This window comes from Poecilia formosa, unplaced genomic scaffold (genome assembly GCF_000485575.1).
Source record: "Poecilia formosa unplaced genomic scaffold, Poecilia_formosa-5.1.2 Scaffold534, whole genome shotgun sequence".
Taxonomy (NCBI): domain Eukaryota; kingdom Metazoa; phylum Chordata; class Actinopteri; order Cyprinodontiformes; family Poeciliidae; genus Poecilia; species Poecilia formosa.
In genome coordinates, this window is record NW_006800473.1 from 84324 (window position 1) to 107822 (window position 23499).

At 36.1% G+C, this 23499-nt stretch overlaps 1 protein-coding gene across 1 annotated transcript; it reads right to left on the minus strand.

Annotated features, from left to right (window-relative positions):
* Positions 1 to 4325: 4325 nt before the first annotated feature.
* Positions 4326 to 23096, minus strand: LOC103129307 (leucine-rich repeat and immunoglobulin-like domain-containing nogo receptor-interacting protein 1-B). Its single transcript, XM_007540350.2, has 2 exons — positions 22798 to 23096; positions 4326 to 7640 (listed from the first exon to the last, which is right to left on the minus strand). The coding sequence occupies exons 1-2, from the start codon at positions 22807 to 22809 to the stop codon at positions 5781 to 5783; spliced, it is 1872 nt and encodes a 623-aa protein (XP_007540412.1). The 5' UTR covers positions 22810 to 23096; the 3' UTR covers positions 4326 to 5780.
* Between the last annotated feature and the right edge of the window lie 403 nt (positions 23097 to 23499).

Consider the following 23499-nt stretch of genomic DNA (forward strand, 5'->3'; position numbering starts at 1 on the left):
ATGCAAAGGATACTTGACTGAATCCCAATGAAGATTTTATACAAGCTGGCTTTCTTAGTCAACATTTTCTTCAGCACATTTTAGCATTTGGATACCAGACTGTAATTTAACTCCCTCTTAGTATGACTTCTTGTGAATTTTTATAATATAAATAAACTGACCAAACTACATACAATTCATGTCTATATCAGTGAAGTAATAATGTCTCATTTTTAAATTTTAATTATTTCAAACCATAGATAAACAACAGAATTGGTTGTTGAGGCTTAAGAGCTGTTAGAAACTTTAAGACATCTAAGGAGCCTGACGAGAATCTGTATCCAGCTCCAAAAGCACAACTATTTTGCAGAAAACATTGAGACATTAATTGCTTACTGAGGATTTAGAGAACATTTACTTGGTTGTAAGTATGGGAAAACCAATTAGTGTTGGCTTTAAATTTTAAGCAACTGAAATTATTTAGCTGTATGAATACATTTTTAGTGTTTCATCTCTTTAGCACTCATCAGAGCAAAACAGGCAGTGAAACGTTGTATAAAAAGGTGAACAAAATCTTATCCTTTCATTTTCTTTTATTCATGCTAGTTGCCTCAGTTTTAAATTAGTTAGGGATAGTTGTGATCTTGCTTTTAAAGTATTTTATGTATGCAGAAGATTTCTTTGTACCAAAGCTGATGTCAAAAATTATTTATAAATTAAACCTTTATAGTTTACTACTTGGCCTTATTGTGGTTTTCACACCCTCTGTCTTTCAAGCTATGGAAAAAACTTAAAACGTTTTGCTTAGTTTATTGCAGCCCCCTTATTACTATACAGTATAGATAATCTCTTTCAAAGCCTTTAGTTGCAATGCAACTGTGTCCCCATAACTTTTTCACCCAACCGGTTCATTTTTTACAATTTGTTCCTTTTATTTATTAACAAATCAATTTGAAAGTTTCAGTGCTTACATTGTCTATAGCAATGTTTGGATCTTTACAGCTTATGTCTGTTTACTGTATAAGACAGTGTACAGCTGTAGTTCTATAAATTGTGGTGCACAGGTTTTTATTCCTTGAAATTGAGTCATAAATAAAATTTTCTCCTTCAGATGCCGAGAATAAAACAGCAACTGGAAGTGTTTCAGTAGCTGTCATACACCCAGTACAGATGCACTGGACTCTGACACTGCAATGTGTTTGCTAGACAGCTGCATAACTAAGATCTATTATATACAATACTGAAAGCTGTTCCTTTTTTTTTTTGTTAATGGTTTCCATTCTTATTTTATAATGGTCCTTAAGTACAAAAAAGACAACACAAAATAAATGTTACAATCAGGTTTTAGAATTAAGTCTTAACTTTAAAACAAATTAACAAACAGACAAAGCAAAAGTATTTAGATAATTTCAAAGCAATGGATCCTTCACATTTGCAATGCATTCTTTGAATGATATCTGCAAATTGTAAATAATATTATATTACTTTAACTGTCTATAGAGAACCATTTTTTGTTTCTGTGCTTCTAGCCAGAGGGGTGCTGCTGACCTACCTCTGTGTCAGGCAGATAGCTGCTCTGAGAGGTGCTTGGTGGCTGTCAGCCGGGGAGTGCTACGGCTTCTGGGCGGTGACCCTCACCCTAATGCCTGCTGTTCTTGGGTGCTAAATGCTGTGAGCTTTATATTCTTCTCAAGTGGCAAATTAGCACACATATCCATTGCACACGCACAAACACACACAGAAATGTAAATGTTGACATATACATAATCCCGAAGGTCAAAGGTCATACCAACAGAGGTTCACATTTCATTATGCAACCTGTCTACATTGATGTCAGAGGCAGCCCTGATTTATTAAAGATAATCACTCAATTAGACACCATCCCCATATCCTTTTTGTAGAGCAAAGATGCCCTCAAACAAGTTAGCAAAAAGCTTCCTCCTATGGTATGCCTGGAATAAAAGTAAATAAATAAATGCTCATCTAATTCAACTCACCTGAATCAAATTAATGGTTCATTAGCAGGTCTCTGTAGACTTGGAGACATGTTAAGGGGGTAATTCAGTCATTTGAATCAGCTGCCTTGGAGCAAGGACACATGTAAGACCGGCAGGACACACCTGCTCTAATTAGATGAAAAGAAGACAACAGAGTATGCACAAAGCTAGCAGAAAGTAAACAATTGCTGTTTTCAAAATGAGTGTCTTCTTTGCTTGCCTAGAAGAGGCAATGTGCTGAGCTCTAGGACTAGTTGTGCTTGACATAAATGCTGGGCTCTGTAAGATGCTGACAGTTTGAATTGCAAAGTTAAAACCTTGATTTAACAAGCCTGACTGCAAGCTAACAAATTATGTCTCATTCAAAACTGGCAGACAACTCAGATTGTCTGCCAGTATAATAATACAAAAACTGTGCATCCACCAAATGCATTTGCCTACATTTCGCTGTGAATCTTGGCTACTTTTTAAAAGTTTCAGTGTATTTTTTTAGCCTAATAATCAGCAATGTTCTGCATTGGGTAATTGGGAGTTATTTTGTGATTTGTACTACTACATTACCCCTGCAGCACTGTAGCACCTAGAATTGATCCTTTGCATCTAAAAATCCTGGATGACTTGCTGTAATTGGTAAAACTATACATTGTGATTTCTATAAGAAAATCCAGAAGTATGTCAGGCCATCTGTGTGAAACCTTATCTCTAAGGGCCAATGCTTTAGGCCACTGTAATGATAAAAACACACATTTCAATGTGTAATTAATTAATTAATTAATTAATTAATTAATAAATAAATAAATAAATATATTTTTACTCACCCTAGAGGCCACTAGGGTGAGTGTTGCCCTAGTGGCCTCACTCACCCTAGTGGCCTCTTAAAAGTCCATACCTAAATGCAATGGGCTCTTTGCACGTCAGCTTTCGTGTTCGGGGATAAGCGGCTCGTCGCTTCCGGTTTATTGAAAATGGCAACTTACACTAGGTGCTTTCAGGGCTTGCCCAATGTAACAATTACTGATGTGCATCGATCCGAAGATTCAACAAGTAAGCTGGAGAAAGGTTTTAACATGTACGCTTCGTTGTACATTTACAGATACGAAGGTAAGTTTTGCTTTCTTTAAACTTTGTGGCTAACATTAACTTTAGCTTATGCTAATAGGCAATATTCTCGGACATTTTCATTATAAAAATATGCTATTTAAGTATCTAGTCATCATTCATTCTAACGAACAATGTTTTAACCATATTTTGTACTTATTTTCAAGTATATTATGTGTGTGTTTGTTAGTATCAAACAGAGACCAAGTTACGGGGGAGATTACGGTTCGGGCTTTTTGCTTACTTACCATGAGGTAGCATGAGGAAGCACAACAAGCGTAGGGCAGCACTGGTAATTGTCAGAGTTCTAGTTCAGCTGCCTGTTCAGGTTCAAAGTTGTTGCTTTTAGAAAAATATGGCCGTGTTCCTTAAGGTCTCCGTGTTGCTTGTTTCTTGTGAAGAGCTCACATAAGGTGGTGTTCACAGCAGTATGTACAGGTAGATCAGTTACTCGGCGATCTGGCTCTATCTAGTCTGCTGACTTTTTCCCATAAACTTGCTTGTTCAGGCTGAATAGATAAGTGAGTCCATGGGAAAAGGTACTACTTTCCCTTTTAAAACTTAAAAGCCCATTATATAAGGAAGACGACGATGTTCATTATATTGCTTTATTTGCTTCTGAAATAGGACTTTGTTTTCTAGCTGTCATGGCAACTCAAAACAGAAGCAAGAAAGCTGCATTTCGCACATACAGATGTGACGTCAGCGCCGCACGTGCAAAGAGCCCATTGAATTACAATGGTATGACCTTAAACGGTACACACATATTCAAAAACCCTCCAATGTGGCTGAATTGAAACAATTCTGGAAGAAAAGGTGCTAGAAAGCCTCCATAGTGATGTGAAACACTGGCAAGTAATTCCCAGTTTGGTGCTTACTGGATAAGTGCATCTCTGGATGCAGTCAGACCATCTTTGTCAGAGTACATTCAGAATGATGTTTGAAAATCTGAAATGTAAATGTAATAAGTCAAAAACAAAAGACATCTCTTGAGGGGAGGACTGTATACACACACACACACACATATATATATATATATATATATATATATATATGTATCTTCAGAAATTTGAAATGAATCTAAATTTACAAGCTCAGTCACATGTACCAACATAGAAATACCAGAAAATGCTATCAAGGTATTGTGAAATATTTTCTTACTGAAACCTTATTATAAATGAAATTACCTGTGTGAAATATACTTGCAGCATCATCTTCTTCTTTCCCATTTAGCATAAAATAAATAGCCTGTTGTGTAAAATGTCCTTTATTTTAATAGAATTTCAATTTACCCACCCCTTTTAAACATGTATTTAGAAGTTAATGAACACATTATCTTCAGAGCAGACCTTGACTGTGAAATAAATTGGACAACATAAAATTCTGAGAACTGGAACTCCATTTTACATAGAAATGTTGAGTATTGCTTAGCAGAAAATTGGAAAATTGGTTCTTAAGGCAACAAATAAATAATGTCACTAACTTGTAAATATGTAGTGACGTTGTGCCTTCTGGATTCTAGGACAGTGATTAACCTTACTAAACAGTCAAATAGGTTGTAAAGTATTTTAGAGATTTTTGCTCAGAATATTTTCAAGGGCGACGTTATGTTCTAAAATCAATAACACTCTCTTTCAGTTAAGTACATCAAAAACATGTTTACTGTATATTTAATCTGCTCTTTGGATTGCAGTTTGCTCAAAACCCACAGCTATCAAAAGCATTACTATTATGCAATAGCGTAATGTACACAGAGGAATAAAGTACAGAAAAAAATATGTATATCACAACATTTAAATACATTTAATGACAATCTTCCTTTGCTGGCAGAAACGGGCTTTTCTATGCAGTTTGGTAACATGCACACGTTCAAATTTAACCTTAGCCAGATTACCCCCTCTTCAAAATTTTCAATAAATGATTTAAGGATTTAACAAAAAAAGAACAAAAAAAAAAACATCAGAAAGGCCAGTGTTAAATACATATTTTGTCTGTAATTAGCAAATAAAATCAAAGTTTTAATTTTATATTTAGCCACAAAAACCATAACTATTTTGTCGATTTATTATTTTTTTTAACAATTATCTTAGAAATGATTGGGTCAATTTCTGAAAAGTAAATGTATGTTTTGTTAAATATAATAAACTCAAAAGAAAGTACTTGTGTCATACTTTTCTCTTGACTGAAAAATAAAAAAATAACTAAATGAGGGGAAAGGAAAATTATTTTTATCTCAGTATTTCAGGCAAGAAAACATCTGCTTGTGACAGGTGTGCTTTTAACAACTATCAAAGGTAAAAAAAAATAGCCAACAGAAAAAATCCATTATCCATTATCCACATAATTTTTGTTTTTCACAAAAGAAAGACTACTTAAGATAATTATCAACTGCTTATCTGTATTAGCCTGCTTGTCATATACTGTTACTGTGCTTTTTTCATATATAACCCTTATTTGGTTCCACACAGAAATCATGTAATCGAGTGCATGTTAGCATACTGTACAGTACATACATGTACAGAAATCTGAACAATTGTTTAACATTTATTTTTAAAGATTCAGTCCCTGAAGTAAAAAATGTCAAAGGTATACTGTCTAGATGCATTTGCTGCTGTGCTATCGCTCACAAACTGATTACATATTTTTGACAAGAACAGTATGCATCCTGGCTGCAGTTTGTAAGCTTACATGACCTCCTTTAATAGTTCACATGATTTTCATGTTGAATTGTACAGGTGCCTCGGTTGGACTGGCCTCCTCTGTTTCCTCTTTTCGTGGCACATATTCAACTTCAATAGTTGACTTTGTGCTGTCTTTTCCTCTACTCCAGAGGAATAAAATTACAAGACAAAAGAGGACCACTCCAAGAAATGAGATAAATCCCATTGTGGTTGCGACAATAAGTGTCTTTACATCAAATGGAAATGGAACTGTTGTTCTGGTCACATTAGCACCTTCATCACTTGGCTGGTTAGAAATAAAAGCAAATGACTTATTTGGCTGATGTGGCCAATTCGGGGAGTAGCTGTGTACAAAAAGGTGAGCAGCTTTGGTGTCATTGCCAGCAGCATTACTGGCAATGCACAAGTAGGTGCCATTGTCCTGAATTTGGGCGTAGCGTACCTCCAGTGTACCCTCGCTGGATACTGAGAGCCTTGACCCTATAGTCTTTGTAGTAATGTACTCCTTCTTGGGGGATAGCCACATTATCACTGGAGCTGGATCACCCTCTGCCATGCACGTGAAGTGAACAGTAGTTCCTTCATCAACATGGCTTTCCACAACCTTATAATCCACAATCTTTGATTTCTGACAGATGAAGTAGTCTGGAGGCAGTACGTCTGGGAAATCTTTGAACTCTTTTCCTTGCACAATCTTAGGTGAAGCACAAATGGGCTGTTGTTTGTTGAAGTTAAGCCTCCACCTCCTGCGGAAGACCCATAGCAGGCGGCAGTCGCAAGCCAAAGGGTTTTCATACAAAGCCAGGGTCTCCAGGTTTCCCACTGAGTGAAAAACGGACTCCTCAAGGGTGCTCAAGCTATTTCTTGACACGTTAAGAATACGGAGGTGGTTGAGTCCACGGAATGAGTAAGGCTCAATGGCCACCAATTGTCCACCAGCCAAATGAAATGCCTGGAGTTTTTGAAGACTGAAAAGCTGGTTACCTTCAACAGTATGAATTGGATTGAAAGATAGATTTAAAAATCGAAGATATCTGAGATGATTGATGGCTTCATAGGGGATGGTAGACAGATTGCAATTTGTGACAGACAGTGATGTGAGGTTAAGTCCATACAAGCTTTGTGAAGCCATAGTATTCAAGGCAGGCATATGAGAAATCTCCAGTATTCTTAGTCGATACAGCCTTTTAAAGGAGAAGTCTCTTATATCAGTGGCGTTCAGATAGCGTAATCGAAGGGATAGCAAGTTATGTACATGACTAAGGGCATCAGTGGGAACTGAGCCCAGTTTATACCCTTCAATGTTGAGGCTTTCAAGATTGCTCAGACCATGAAATGATCGAGGCGATATAAAGACTAGGTCATTGTCCCCAACTTCCAAAGCCCTCAGGTTGTACAGCTCTTGGAACATGTAGTCGAGCAAAATAACAATTTTATTCTCACTTATATCCAACTGTGTGAGATTGGTCAGGCCCGTGAACACTCCAAGCTGAATGAGCTTTAGCTCATTGTTGCGCAAGCCTAGCGTTCGAAGGTTCATTAGGTTACTGAAAGCCCCCGGCTCAATGGATGAAATAGTGTTTTCGTTCAGTTGCAGCTCCTCTAGCTGAGGGTAATTAATGAACTCCTCAGGCCCTAGAGTCTTCAGACGGTTTTTGCTGAGGTCTAGCAGTCTAGTTTCAGTGGGGATGCCCTCAGGAAGAGCTGCCAGCCTTCTTCGATGACAGACGACTGAACGCTCCTGGCCGTTGCAGTCACATTTTGAAGGGCAGCCAGTGGTGGAGCCTGAAAGGACGGTGCCCAGCATCAGGATCAGGATGGGCTGCCAACATGCCACCAAGTAGCTGTGCCCTCCTGCCTCTCCAGACACCATCCTACTGCTTACCTGGGGAGACAGAAAAATACAGAATATTGATATGCTTTGAACCTTAAGAAAAAAATTCATTTCACTAAATAGATTTTTATGACTAGGGAGATGTGCATATTATTAGAGAAAATGCTAAGACTGGAGTCTGTTGCATTGGAGTTTTTTTATAAAGTATTGTTCTGCAAGGTCTACAGGGTTTTATGCCGTCATATTTTCTATTGATGCAAATGTTATTTTGAAGTTTAGGGAAGATTTTCTATGGTTAAAAAAACACCATTCCATAAGATCATATTTTATGATTTAGGAATTTTTAGGTAGGTTGAGACTCTAAAATACATAAGATATTAATTACAACCCAAATTTACTTCTTGCACTTGAATACCTTTTTATAAGTAAAACAGAAAATGTGTATTTTTTTTTTTTTTTTTTTTTTTTTTTTTTACATCAACATGACTTCAAATGTTCAATGACTTTCCCTTCCCCTGGATTTAATTTAGTTAGGGTGAAGTTCCTCACAAGTAATAGAATCAGACAATCAATGCAAGGGCTTGGCCATACTGTGCAACTATCCTGCTATACTGCAGACTTCTGAGTATGCTGAAAACAATTACCATCAATCCCACTGACACGTTGTGTCTGCTTGTGGACAAGCAGACACAAGCAGCCCATTATCACATAGTACAGTTTCATATGATGATACAAAATTGTAAATATTCTGATGTTGTTGCATTATTAAAATAATATCACAAATTTGGTTACTGTTGTTTCCATCTATTAAACAATTTAGATGCAGTGTTATGTATCTAAATAACACTGCATTTAGAGCTTTTATACATAATGATGGAATAAAAGCTTAAGTTTTGTTTGGTATAAGGTATAGAAAATTAGATATTCAAAAGGAGAAGCTGAAATATAGAAAATATACATGGTGACTAAAGAGCTATGTTTCAGTTACAGAGACTTACATTTGTAGTACAATAGTTCCAACACCATTCACCGCCAAAAAGATCCCCGGTGCAACAGGAATTTTTCAGTGCATTTTTCTATAATTGGTGGAGGAAAATTAAGGCTCTCAAAGACCATAGATTTCAGATGGAAACAAGGAAACTAATAAAGTGCAATGAATGCAACAATGGGGCCTGTACAGAACTGGAACTCATCATATAAACAGCTGTTGGAATAAGAATATGAGAATTAACAAGGAGATTATTAAAACAAGAAAATCATATCTTTTTCAGGTTAAATTATTATTTTAGATTAACAGACTGTAACATTGATGACCAGAGTAAATCCTTCTTGAAGTAGGATAATTGAACAAGGGATAATTTCTCATGTCTTTGTTGCTCTTGTATTTATCTTTTTTTTTTAATGTTTTTCACTTGTTTCTAAAAAACAGGACAAATACTAAGACTAGAAATGGCATTATCCCATCCAGGTGGAGGAGCTTTTGTTTTGAATGCCAACCTGTGCTGAGGACTTAGTTTGGTTACTGAGTTTGGTTCTGTTTTTGTTCTGTAGACTTTAGTTGTTTTTTTCATTTGTTTTTATGTTGAACAAAGCAAGAATGCCAGCTTTTATAACAAAACAAATGCATAACATTAGGCAAGTGAGGTTTATCGTTTCAAACTAAAACTGAAAATCTGCTATATCTGGGATTCATGCTCGCATAAATATTCCTTTGCAGGACTCCTCACAGATGAATTTATATTAGACCATGCTCATAGTATGAGCATGGTCTAATATAAATTCATATATTAGAATGCTATAAGGAAGAGCAGGGCAATTTTTGCCCTGCTCTTCCTTATAGCATTGGGTCAACTCATTGAGGTTCACAGACATTCAAACCGGCACAGCTTTCTCAAGGTCCCCTCAGTATTTCAAACCCTAATAAGTCTGGACTTTCACTGTTCCTCTCCAACATCTTTTTGTTTTCCTTTTTTTAGCCTTTCTCTGTTGTTGATTTGCTGGTGTGTTTGGGATCCTTGTCCTGTTTCTTTTTGACCCATTTTCAGCCATGCTTTAGCTCTGAGGCAGATGGGTTTACAATTGATCCAGCAAAACTTTAGCATAATGTGATACATTCATGTTTTGTGAATGACTGCATGGTTTAAGTGTTGTAAAAAAACAGCCCAAATCATCACCCCATCATGCTTGACATCAGCTGTTTTTGTTTTCTCCAAATATGGCACTTTGTTGTAGGGTCAACCACATCCAGCTTAATTTAGCTGACATTTAACATGATCATTGAGGTTTATGGAGTCTGAAATGGAACATTTTGGGTATTTTTCTCATTTCTCCCCCTAGTGTCAGTAGGTAAGACAGTTTTCCCAGATGCTAAGACTTCTTTGATTTCCAGTTAAAAAGAATTAGACACCCACTTTCAAAGAGTCGATCACACATGCTGATGACCTATAATAGATACCATTTCTTTGACGGCTCCTGGCTACTACTTTCATTTTAAATCCTATGGGGAAAACAAAGGTGTGTTTTTACAGGCAGTTTTCCCATTTTGGTGTAATCTTTGCTTTAAATGATGGTGTAGAATCATTTGTGTCTTTTGTTTTTACACTTATTAGATATAACTTGACATAAACCCTGTTTCAATGACTTCTAACCACTTAGCACATTGGAACTCTCCAATTATTCACGTTTTTATTTTTAAATTTAAGTTGACTTGCATGTTTTTAATCAAGAAGACTTCTTGCTGCTCCTAGCAACAGTTTTCTGTGTGTTGGCTAGGCCTAAAAAATGTTTGAAATAGTCTTTGTTAGAGAAAATATTTACCTCGGTCTACCTTGTCACCTATTTTTCCCTTCTCTGACTCACCCCATTCATTTTTAACTGCATTATTTTTGTGAACATTTGAATGGACAGGCCTTTTCTACACTGGCCCTGTGTGACTATTGTGTTATGTCAGGGGACCTCTCACCCTGTCTCTCCAAAGACCCGTCTCTGCCTACGTCTGTCTCTTGATGCCCCAACAGGCTGCACAGTTTCATGCAGGTGAAACTAAGAGTAAGATGTGCACTTCATGGGTCAATGAATGTCTCAAGCATTATACAGACAAATGAGCTTTATGCATCAGTGCATTTGTCCCTTTCAGCTGTTATTAAATACCTTTGCTGTGTGGCATAATATTGAAAAACTTATTAGAATATTTACATTGGGAATTAAGTGGCAGGTTTATTGGACCTTTTACGCTGGAAGAAGGAAATGGTTTATGAATAATAACTGCAAACTAATCATGATGCTACTGAATTCTTTGTCATTTATCAACAGATTTTGTCTTTTCCCATTAATGTCTTTAGGGCTCTATGGTACAGTCTAAGCCTAGAGTCTATGTCTATAATCATAAATTTAATCATGTTGTCTTTTGATTTTTGGTGTGTACAGCATTGCTGCACGCGATGGGTCCCCCTGCATGTTTTAAGTTTGAAAAATTATGCATTCTGATAATGGTACATACAAAAGTATGCAATATTTTATGACTTATGATCAGTACGTCACATATACTGAAGCAATGCTACTCTTGAGTACAGTTTCTGGCTATTTTACTCTCCTCGAGTTCCTACACTGAATGACATAAAAGTATGTTATAACCAAAAAGGCATCAGACACAGAAACACACAATTTGTGCAAAGGTGAGACTTCTGGTGTGTTTATCACTTCACTAAGCTTTGTCATTCTGTTATTTTCTAGGCTGCTGTGCCATTTGGAGGTCAACTGAATATACAGGAAATGGTGTTGCCACAGGTTGTACTATGCACTGTTCTAACAAGCTTAATTTACCTACTGTAAGTATTGGTTTCAAAAGCTTTATGTTGGGGAAAATTGAAATTAGGAAATGTGTGTTTCTTCTTTTCAAATTTGATATTGTTATTTTATCAGTAAAAGTATTGGAATATGCATGCAATGTTACATTTTTTTTGAAATTACAATTTTTCAACTTAATTAAATCAGAACAAACAGTGGTACTCAAGAACTGGGTACTGAAGTAGCATTTTTACCAAATACTTTTTTAGTTTTACTTGAACATATTTTTTATTATAACTTTTTACTTCTACTTGAGTAAAAATACTGAAGAGAGTCACTTTTTGGCTACTCTACCCATTTTCGTCAGCCCTAATTTATCATTTTCTCTCAGTCTGAGTTTAAGCTGCTGTGAAATGTGTGTAGAAAATGTACATTTATTTTTCTCTGTAACACCATCTATAGCTAGTAAAGTTTAGGCATAGAAGAAGAACAGCTATGCTTACTCTCTGCCCCATCTCATCTTAAAGACCATTCATCTTTACTGTCACCTGACAAGCTACAGCTCAGTGTGAATACTAATGCTTCAGTATCTGCTGGAATTTGTATAAAAAGGCTAACACAATGAAGGCTCAGTGACTTGGCTTCTATTTGCAAGAATATTGTAATACTTACTGAATCTCCAAATTCTTATTCAAATTTCAAACTGTGGTTTTATCCATTACAATTATAATGTAATACAAAAAATAACATACATCTGACTAGTTAAGATTAAAGGTTTGAACACAAAATACGGGAAAGGTTTAGTTAATTTGATACCCAGTGCTTTTTTGTGGGCAAGACACATTCTGTAAGGCCTCCAACAACACAACTACTGCAGATCAGTGCTTTGTTGAAGGGTAAAGAGCAGGTTCCCATAACAAAACAGTAAAGAATGCAACACTCTCAAATGTTTACTCCATATGCTGTTGAGCTGTATGAGACCTACCTAATTCTCTCTAACCCTCACATTTGTGCTAAAATGTGAACTGCTCTCAATTACTAAAATATTAGATGCAGTATTTAGATTAGTATGTTTGATTCATATGAATATGTGTAGATTAATATTTTGAGATGCTAAGACTTTGATCTTAGCATTTCAATTTCTAGTGAGTAAACTAAAACATGTTTTATAGTTTTAACAATCTAGTCAACCAGTGGATTTTCACTCAAGGACGCCAAAAATGCATAACCATCTCAAATAAAATATTTGCATGTGTCTCCATATACTGTGTCACAGCATGAGGACCACAATGTTGATTAAGACCAAATTCCATTTGTTTTTATATTTCCAATTATAATATTTACAGTCATATGAAAAAGTTTGGGCACCCCTATTAATCTTATTTATTTTTATCTCTAAATATTTGGATGTTTGCAACAGCTATTTCAGTTTGATACAACCAATAACTTATGGACACAGTAATATTTCAGTATTGAAATGAGGTTTATAGGACTAAAAAGAAATGTGCAGTAGCCTACGCATTAACACAAAATTTAACAGGTGCAAAAGTATGGGCACTTCAACAGAAAAGTGACATTAATATTTAGTAGATTCTCCTTTTGCAAAAATAACAGCCTCTAGTCCAGGGGTGGCCAAGTCCAGTCCTCGAGAGCCACCATCCTGCAAGTTTTAGAAGTATCCTTACTCCAACAGACCGGGATCAGCTCTACAGAGGCCTGATAACGAGCCAGTCATTTGATTCAGGTGTGTTGAAGCAGGGATGCATCTGAAACTTGCAGGATGGTGGCTCTCGAGGACTGGACTTGGCCACCCCTGCTAGTCACTTCCTGTAGCTTTTAATGAGTTCCTGGATCCTGGATGAAGGTATTTTTGACCATTCCTCTTTACAAAACAATTCCAGTTCAGTTAAGTTTGATGGTCGCCGAGCATGGACAGCCCGCTTCAAATCATCCCACAGATGTTCAATGATATTCAGGTCTGGGGACAGGGATGGCCATTCCAAAACATTGTAATTGTTCCTCTGCATGAATGCCTGAGTAGATTTGGAGCGGTGTTTTGGATCATTGTCTTGCTGAAATATCCATCCCTGGCGTAACTTCAACTTTGTAACTGATTCTTGAACATTATTCTCAAGAATCTGTTGATGTTGAGTGGAATCCATGCGACCCTCAACTTTAACAAGATTCCTAGTCCCGGCACTGGCCACACAGCCCCAAAGTATGATGGAACCTCCACCAACTGACAGATTAAATCTCTGAGACAACTTTTTGTATCCTTCCCCTAAACAACTATGTTGAACAATCTTTGTTTTGAGATCATTTGAGAGCTGTCTTGAAGTGCCCATGTTGCCACTCTTCAGAGGAAATTCAAGTAGGAGAACAACTTGCATTTGGCCACATTAAATACCTTTTCTCATGATTGGCTACACCTGGCTATGAAGTTCAAAGCTTAATGAGGTTACCAAATCAATTTTGTGCTTCGGTACGTCAGTGAAAAGTAGTTAGGAGTATTCACATCAATAAAATTAGGGTACCCAAATTTTTGCACCTGTCAAAGCTTGTTTTGATGCAATTGCATATTTTCTGTTGGTACAATAAACTTAATTTCAATACTGAAATATTACTGTGTCCATCAGTTATTAGATTTATCAAACTTAAATAGCTGTTGCAGACACCCAAATATTTAGAGATAAAAATGATTAAGATTAATAGGGGTGCCCAAACTTTTTCATATGACTGTAATTTGAACAGGGGAGAGATCGACTAGAAGGTGAAATTTGTGAAAGAGTACTATTAATTTTAGGCTATTTTGACGATTGCCAATTTTTGAAAAAGCATTGTAAACACAAAAAATACAGTTGGATTGAATAGAGTCACTGAAAGTTTAGGACTTTAATAAATTACATGGCAAAAAGAAGTAGCCTTTGCTGTTACCAAAGTCTTATTCTAAAATATTGAACACTTCATGCAATGTGGCCAAGCATAGTGACGGATGAATGATGTTGTCTAAATTATATAAAATTTACTGTCCCTTTACCTGGGTATACTATCTATACAGGTAATTATATATATAAAAAAACTTATATAATCTGCTCTGTTTCGTACTGACTAGAGAGTGTACAGTGTGTTGAAAATCTGTGAATCTATACGGCATTGTTGTAGGCATTGTTGTAGGCAGCAATTCCTGAGCTGGGAATTGCTGCCTACAACTTTTAGTTGAAGAGTCGGTGAAAGCTGTCGGGATTGGACAAGGCATGCACACCAAATGCAAATTCACAGAAATACCAGCAAGGCTTTCTTTCATAATCTTTTTTTAGAAATAAAACTTGTCAGAGTTGCACTTCATTTTTAAACTTGAAACCCTGGTATTTGCATGCTTCTGCATATTCTCTGGTTTAAAATGAACACAGTCAGTCAGATCCCTGATGGAACACCAGATACAAGATCCTTCTTGTACCCTTGTACACTGCATGCATCTGTGACATCCAGATCTGTTTTTTGGTTCAATAATGAATGGCAGTAATGCTCACAGCAAGCACATTCAGTCCTAATTATTTATCTCACTACACATAATAAACCAGACAAAAAATAAAAAGAAATAGGTTTAATTATTTGTGTTCTTTCTGTGGTATAGAGCCAGTTTTACTTTACTTCTTCATAGAATTTTAAAATTTGTGCCTCAAAAGAAAAAAAACTGTCATAAGAATAGTAGTCAGAGAATCAGGAACCCAACATACAAACATTCAACAAAGAAATAAGGATTGTAGGAACCACCCCAGGTTAAAACAAAATATGTGTCTATCACATTCCTTGTTCATGTGGGTGATTTTTATATTTCTATCATGTTCAAAATAAAAAAAAATCATATTTAAAAAAGATTAATAAAAATACAAAATCCATGCAAAATTATACCTTCCAGTTTCCATAATTGTAAATTTTGCGGGGCTGACTTTAAAACCACCTAAGCATTCAAGAATGAGCCAGCCTGAGTCCTCCGTCCCACTACTATAGCCTCTGTCTCATATTTTGTGTGAAGCTGTTATTAAAATTAAATGAGGATACGGCAGAGCAGCAGGACTATGACCTTCTGAATACATTTGTAGAACACATATTTGAGTATCCTGTGACAGATCTGTCTTCGACTGTCACCTCTCCATCCAGCAGACATTGCATAAACACTCATAGTCTGGGAGGATTTATCACAATCTTGCTCCTTCATTTCCTTTGAAGTTGCCCATTATGGAGCTTCATATGTATCCAAGACAGATCTTGTTACGGAAAATGTTTTAATAGCAACATCCCAGATGTTTTCTGGCTGGTTCACCCATTTCTTATTTCTGGGCCATCACAAATGAACTGTTATGTGCAGAAGTGCCCTGATTATGAATGTAAATAAAATGGCCTATAATTAGAACTAAATATAAAAATGCAGCCACACTGACCAAATGGATTCTTCTCAGTGTTTTCTATTTCATATTTTATTTTCCCCAAAGTGTTGCTGCTCAAACTCCAGCAATTTATGATGTGTCGATCAGTGGTGGGAAGTAACGAAGTACAACTACTTCGTTACTGTACTTAAGTACAATTTTCGTGTATCTGTACTTTACTTAAGTAGATTTAATAATGGATACTTTCTACTTTTACTCCACTACATTTTACAGTAAGTATCTGTACTTTCTACTTCACAACATTTCTACAAAACTGTCGCGTTACTCGTTACATCCAAGTCGTGTTGCGCTTTTTTTTCTGTTAAAATGTGAAGTTCAGGGTCTTAAGGTGGCGCCGTAAAATCCAAGCAATAAGTGACTTACTGTCTGTTGTCACCCATCGTCTCCACCTTTACTCGCACGCGGAGCTCCAGACATGCGCAGTGGTTTCCTCTGAGCGGGAGAAGATGTCTGTCTAATCGTCAGTAATATAATAGCGCTGCATAAATCGACATGTAAAATAAGCAGCGCTTCGCTTTCACATACGGTGGGGACTTCGTCCAACTTTTAGCGTCACTTCGAAGGAAAGCTTAAAGAAAGGTAAGCTATGTGGACGTGATGCTAGCAAAGCTAGCTGTACAGAGACATGTTGCATCAGCGATGAAAAAAAGTTGTCACTCATGCACTGAATTATTGTACGGAGGTGTTGACTGATGTGTCGCAAATAGGGGACAACACTGTGACCAAAGTTTGCATTGATATGACATTCAGGAACGATCCGATTCTTCTGGACGGATCTTTACTGATTAAATTTATTTCAGCTCGAAGTATTTAATATCTAGGTGTTTTATGGGAATGTGGATCTTTCAGATCAATTTGAGAAGCAATTTTGATAGGTAAAACTTATTTTTTTGTTTCACGTAGTGCGGGGTGCTGGACTTGACTACAACTGCTACATGGCTCCTGGGTTGCATGTCCTCCCCCACCCACCTTCTTTCCATCCCCTTTCTGTTGGATTTCTTTCAAAATAAAAGCCACTAGTGGCAAAAAAAGTGAAGTTCATGCTATGTCAGGACAGGAGACGAGATGTTTCCATCCCTGAAATTATGATGCATAGAATCACATATCTAAGTCTAAACTATGTTACAGAGTAAACATAATAAAAACATGCTTTATCTGTGACATTGTTCACTAAAATGGCACATTTCTAGTGTATTAAAATTAAATACGATCGGTTCATTTAATGATATTGTATTAGGGATTAGGTAATGCATTCAGCAAGTACTTTTACTTTTAACACTTAAGTATTTTTAAAAGCCAGTACTTTTTTACTTTTACTTAAGTACAAATGTTAATGTGGTAGTTTTACTTTTACTTGAGTACATTTTTGGAGTATTTTCTCCACCACTGGTGTCGATTCTCATACTGTTGCATTTAGTTAACTTAGATCTGATTCCAAATTTATAGTGAGAATTGTATATAGCAGTTACATATGTCAGAATGAAAGTAAAGCCTACGTTTATCTATTTGGCTTATCTGGGATAAAGTAACAACTTTATTAAATAAGTAGTGTATTAAATTGATTACATATTCAGACCAGACATTCCATTGTGAACACTGACTGGTAAAGTGAGTAGCATTGCTCATCTTATTACAACAGTATATTCTTCTCTGAAAGCCTGCATCTTTCCAAGTCAATCTTGCCACCCCAACCCCCACATCATGAAAACACTTCTTATCAATTCTTTCCTTTCCAACACAGCTGAACAGAAAATGCTTAAAATTGCCATAAAAACCACAACCTACAGTCTGATCTGTTCAATATGGCTTCAAACTCCCTGGACACCAGTGGGATTGGATCTGATTCCATCTATTGGTTGCAAACCTGATCCACAAAGACTCCACCTCACAATTCACTCTCAATAATGTATTGCTATACGCCACCAGACTCTGTAGCATACCTTCAGATGTTCCTTGAATATGTTCTCTCTGCTTAGTTTTTGTTTATTTTTATTTTATTTTCTTTTGCAAGCAAATACCAAAGTGCTCTGTATATGTTGATATTCATTGCATACACACATAGCACTGTTCCCTTGCAGAATGGAGGTCCTGGGCTCTTTCTGCATAGAAAATGGATGTTTTCCCCTCACATGTCGGTTCCCTTCTGGTACTCTATTCTCTCACAGTTCAAAAACCTGACTGATAGGTCCTTTGGTCTGTCTAAATTGCTCTTACGTATGAGTGAATAACTGCATGTGCGTTTCTTTGCAGCTTTCTCATAGACTGGCTGTCTGTCTAGGATGGATGGATTATCTGATTATCTGACAGATCATCAATAAAACGTGAAGGCACATCCTGCTGCATACCTACCAGTCATGTCAGTAACAGTTAGCCATGTAAAAAACTAAAAATATAATATTTCCAATCTCTTGTGTTTTTGTAACTATAATAACTAATGCTGTGTTAATAATTTGAGTACATACAAATTAATGCAATCAACTAAAACTCTGTTACAAGAATTGAAGGGTGTCAACATATTAGCACCTGCATTGATTTTTACAATTCTCTAAAACTAAAGCCATTAGTTACAACTACAATGAACACACATCTGATACAGCCTTTTAATGGATTCCATGTTGGAAATGGGTTATTTATAAATGTCAAGATAATACAGCCTAAAATTAAACAACAAAAAGTTGGCAAGTGTTATTACGAATGGCTATAGACCAACAATGCTTATAGTTTCAATTTAAGCTTGCATTCAAGTTTGTTCTGAAATCTCCTTCAATAGTTTTCCTAATTTTTAAGGTAATGGGATAAATCGGTCTCAAATTTTGGTTAAAGTACAATTTTGCCAGGCACCGATTATTTTCTGCTTGTTACTTACAACTTACTTACATGCATCATGCATCAATATTTCTGTTAAAAGCATTTTATTTTCTGTAAGCTTTCAGAGTAGTAGATTGAAAGTAATGGAGCTTATATTTCTCTTAATCTGTGCAGTGCAACTTAACTATATACATTAGCAAAGCTTCTGACAAAACTGAAACTGACTTTTGGTTTTCATTTGCTTGAAGTATCTACCCAAAATTTATTGTACAAGTTGATTGCATTGTCAAATTAAGTTTCTTAATTTGTTTAGCTTCAGATTACAATAAATATTATCAAAATAGTCCAGTTGTTGGTCAGTTGTCCAGAATCCAAATTCGTCCAAATACAGCTCAAGTTGATTCAAATTATTTCACTCAAATCTAATCACATAGTCCTAATCAGATCCAATTTAGAACAATTTAATTCAAATTTTAGTTTTATCCAAAGTCACGACATTTTAGAAGTAATTAAGCACATTCAATTTAGTTGTTTTTTTTTGTTTTTTTTTTTTTCATATTTATAAAATGCCATATTATTTAAGTTACATAATTTCTGGACATTTTACAAGTCAACAAAATTTTTAGAGTCCAAATTGATCCAAATTCAGTTCAAATGATTTCAAACTATTTCAATGATGTCCAGTCTTTTAAGTCAAGTTAAAATTTAAGGTAAAAGTTAAATAAGTATAAGGGATAGAGATCAAATTCTCCATTTGACTCATATTTAATAATTTGATGGCACCACAATTCTTATTCTGTTTTTGTCTACTATTATATCCATACTCTTTTTTGACATGCTGCAGTGATGATTTGTGCTGGTCCTTTAACCAATTCTGATATCTATTATAGTGTATAATATATACATAGAGAACTGACTGAGCTTTTCAAGGCAAATATTGCCAGAGTCAAGTGGTGTGGAAAAACGATTCAATGCAAATAAAGCTAGAAAAGATTAGTGCTTTAAAAAGGTCACAGGAAAAAAATAGAATAATACAGCATTATGCTTACTGGAGAAACCCCCTAACACATCTATGCAGAAATGTCAATTATATATGCTATTTTGTTATGTGAACAGCAGTTTGTCGAATTATATTTTTAAGACTCAATTGGTTTATTAATAATTTCCAGAAAGTTAAGAAAACTTCTTAGTGCTTTCAAGATTACATGGGTTGGCTTAAAGGCTTGCAATCATTCAGTTTAAAACAAAATCAGCCTACACCATGTTTCCTATGTACAAAAGTGAAAAAGAATAAGTAGTGGATTTATTTATCACTGAGCTATCATAGTGAAGGCCATTAATATTTTTATTTCATAATTTGTTTTTCAATATCTGCTAGGTTTTATAAACAAATAACATGTAGATTGATTTAACGATTGTTTTGGATTCAAAAGAAGTCAAGAACTTTACATAAAAAAATAACGCATATTTTCTCCGATGTTTGTAATCCATAAACAAACTGACTTGTCTTCTTTAAATTCTGGTTGCATTTCTTGGTAGTTTTCTGTGTGGCCCCTTTTTACAGTATATCTGACTAATCACCCTCTTCAAATTACTGGAGTGTATTTCTGTCGTATTAGAACCAAAATGTGCCAATGATAACATTTGCTTTTTGTCACTAAACTAATTTTGATCGTCTAATGTGAACATCAGAAATAGTTGCTGGAATGTTTATGGTAAATGTTCTGTAGAATATATGTCCCATTAAACTGTCACAAAGAAGCATTTTCTAAAGAAAATATAAAAACTTTTTAGAGTATAACTCAACATTTTCATGGCCTGTTCAAGTTGTGACATCAGCTAGTACTAGCTAGCATAGTAGTTCATACAGATCTGAAGTTCAGCAGATCAAAATGGTCACAACTCTAATATGCAGAACTGATACCCAGCCAAAGTCTACGCAACTCAACAGTTGAACATTTATGTTTTGTGCAGATAAGAGGGAGACTTGCCCAAATTTGGAGCACACTTGACTCCAAATTACATCAGCATTTTGTTTTAGTGGGTATTTTTATTGTTTGTAATAGTATTTTTTTTTTATCTCTTTCTCTTTTTTACTGTTTATTCAATGTTGCATGACTCTGTTTTTAATTATGTAAAGCACTTTGAAATGCCTTGCTGCTGAAATGCCTTGCTGCTGAAAAATTTGATTGATTTTATCAATCAAATAAAATTTGATTGATTGATTGACTGACTACACTCAATGCATGTTTTTTGTTCTGTTTTATTAATCCCTTCAGTAAAACTGAAGCAGCAATATGTTTTGAGAGAAAAGAATAATGAATAAATTCAACAAAACAAGGATGACTTAAATACATTTTCTTTATTTGTACTCTGCTTTATTCTACTGAAATGGAGTGGACAGATTTTATTGTTCTTGTGTTATATTTTTTAGCTTCTGAGCTAGTATGTATGGTTTACCTTTTTGCTGTTTGTCCCTGCTGCTATTAATCAAGTGTATTTGACTAGCAAAGCTGACAAGCAAAGGTGGCCCCAAATTAACAGCTGATGTTTCCAGGACTCCAGAGATCCTTCTAGCTGCTGCAGTTTCTGTTTGCTCTGCTGTCTTAGAAAATACCAGCTCAAACATTATCCAGATTTTGCACTTTTTTTTGTTGAGCCAGACAAAATTAAGCAGACCAAATTAATCTGGAAATTGCCCAAACCCCAGCCCTCCAGCAGCTAATGTCTAAGGTGAATGACCATAAAATGAAATTTCACAGCGCAGGAGAAGATCCTGTCAAAATAATTGCTTGATCTTTATCTGACAAGTTATATTAAATGGTAATATGGTACACATTTTTAAAGTCTTCAATTCAAATATTTTATGGGAAAGAGCAAAAGATTTTTCTCTCACATAAGCCTTGCAATTGTATATAGACAGTAGAATACAAAGACCTACAAGCCAGAAACAGATTTGATTTTGACTAACAAGCAAAGAATGATTCAAGAGTTTCAAGAAACCGTTTACCCAGCAACAGTGACCGTTTCAATAACTGTCATTTGAAAATTCAAAGTCATAAACATGGATTCCAACTTCAGGTCACAGAATTTTGCTTGATTAATCTGAATCTGTGGATGCTCTGACACAATGATGTGCATGAATAATAACTCAGGAAAGAGAATCCAGTCAGCCATCATAACCTGACAAGTGGGTCCCAATTAAATGCTTCTGCATAGTTCATAAAATCTGGATTCAAACAACAGTCCCTTTTCCCTCAGAGACTGTTGGGGGGTCTTTTGCTTGCAGTGGATGTTGCTGCACTGCTAAAAAAAGAGGGAGAAACAGTCCCTTTATTGCCGTTTGCCTGCTGGAGTGCATCAGCCATGATTATAAAGAAGCAATAAAAAAATAGAGCTATGATATATTGTTCATTTGGCCTCCATAAATAATCAAACAAAGTCACCCTACCACCACAACCCATCCCCCCATGCCCACCCTCGCCATCAACACTACTGCCATCCATCTGTCTAACCTGTGGCAAATCAAACACCTGCAACAGCATCCCTTTTTGCCACAGGAAATGGCCAGCAGCAAGCGCTTTATGAGAATATGTGTCAGTACTGATGAGTTTATTACCATTTTGAAAAAGAAACATGAATGTTAATGAGCAGATTAGGAAGCAACAGCAAACCACCCTGGCAAAAAAAAAAAAAAGAAACACTAGGGGTGGGAGGCATAAAAAGGACACTTTTGCTCTCATTTGCACCTTTATGTGTGGCATAAAAAGGAGGCACCAAGACCATTTTGTACAGATGCAAAGACACAACATAACTACAGAGCACATGCATTTGTGTAAACACAACAAAAAGTATCTAACCAATGTAATGTATATTTTAATGACATGCACATATCATTTATATATGGTCCCTTCACAATTTTAAGATTTTAGGGCAGAGGAGCTAGATAAAGCCTCTCTGGATGACAAAGCACAAATAAGACCAAGAGCTTTCATCTGAGCATAAGTCTCCTTTACATCCCCTCCATTTGCTTAGGGTACTCAGTTTTTTTTTTCTTCCTCACAATAATTTACCTCTTGCCGATCCCATGGCCCCACCACTGCACCATAATAAATCTGATCCAGTGACTCAGTGCTCAAAGCCCACCATAGAGACAGAGTACTTACCAGGACTGTCATGCAGAGAATTCTAATTCAGGCAGCTCCATGTTGCCAAGGAAATTCAAAATGCCTCCAAAAGCATGGAGTCGGGGCTGCACGGATTCAGGACGGGCTAGATTAAGATGGGTAAGGATGGCATACGCAGAGATGAGAATCCCTCGTCTAAGGGGCATTTGAGAAATGCCTTCGTCCTCTCCAGATGCGCTAAATCCGGCAGCACTGATAGGCTGACATGTAAACACACAGGCGGCTCTGCTGGCTCACACACGCTCACATACATGCTGCACCTAGCAGAGAAAAGAGAGGAAGAGGGAGGGGCAACTGATGAGAGGTGGAAGGAGGAGCTGCAGTGCACTGGGAAAATGAGAGGACTGGGAGAATAGGAGGCATAGACCACAGGGAGCTGAAAAGAGATGAAGAGAAACGTTCTCTGATTGCAACAATGATATTTTTTCACTCAATGTTTCCTTTTAAGGTCTGCTTTGGTGCTTTACTTTGTTTCCAGCTGCTGTAGGAGAAGGGGTAGTGTTTAGAGTTGGGTAGAAGAAAATGAATTCTCTACCAGTTTAGATTATTCACAAAGGTGTTTGTGTGTTTGTTTAGTCCCCTCCTTCCTTTTTTAGTGTTTATTAATATGCAAATAATTGCAAGTTTGTTCCAAAAGTCCACTCATCAATAAAACATGAAAAAAAAATAAATATATATATA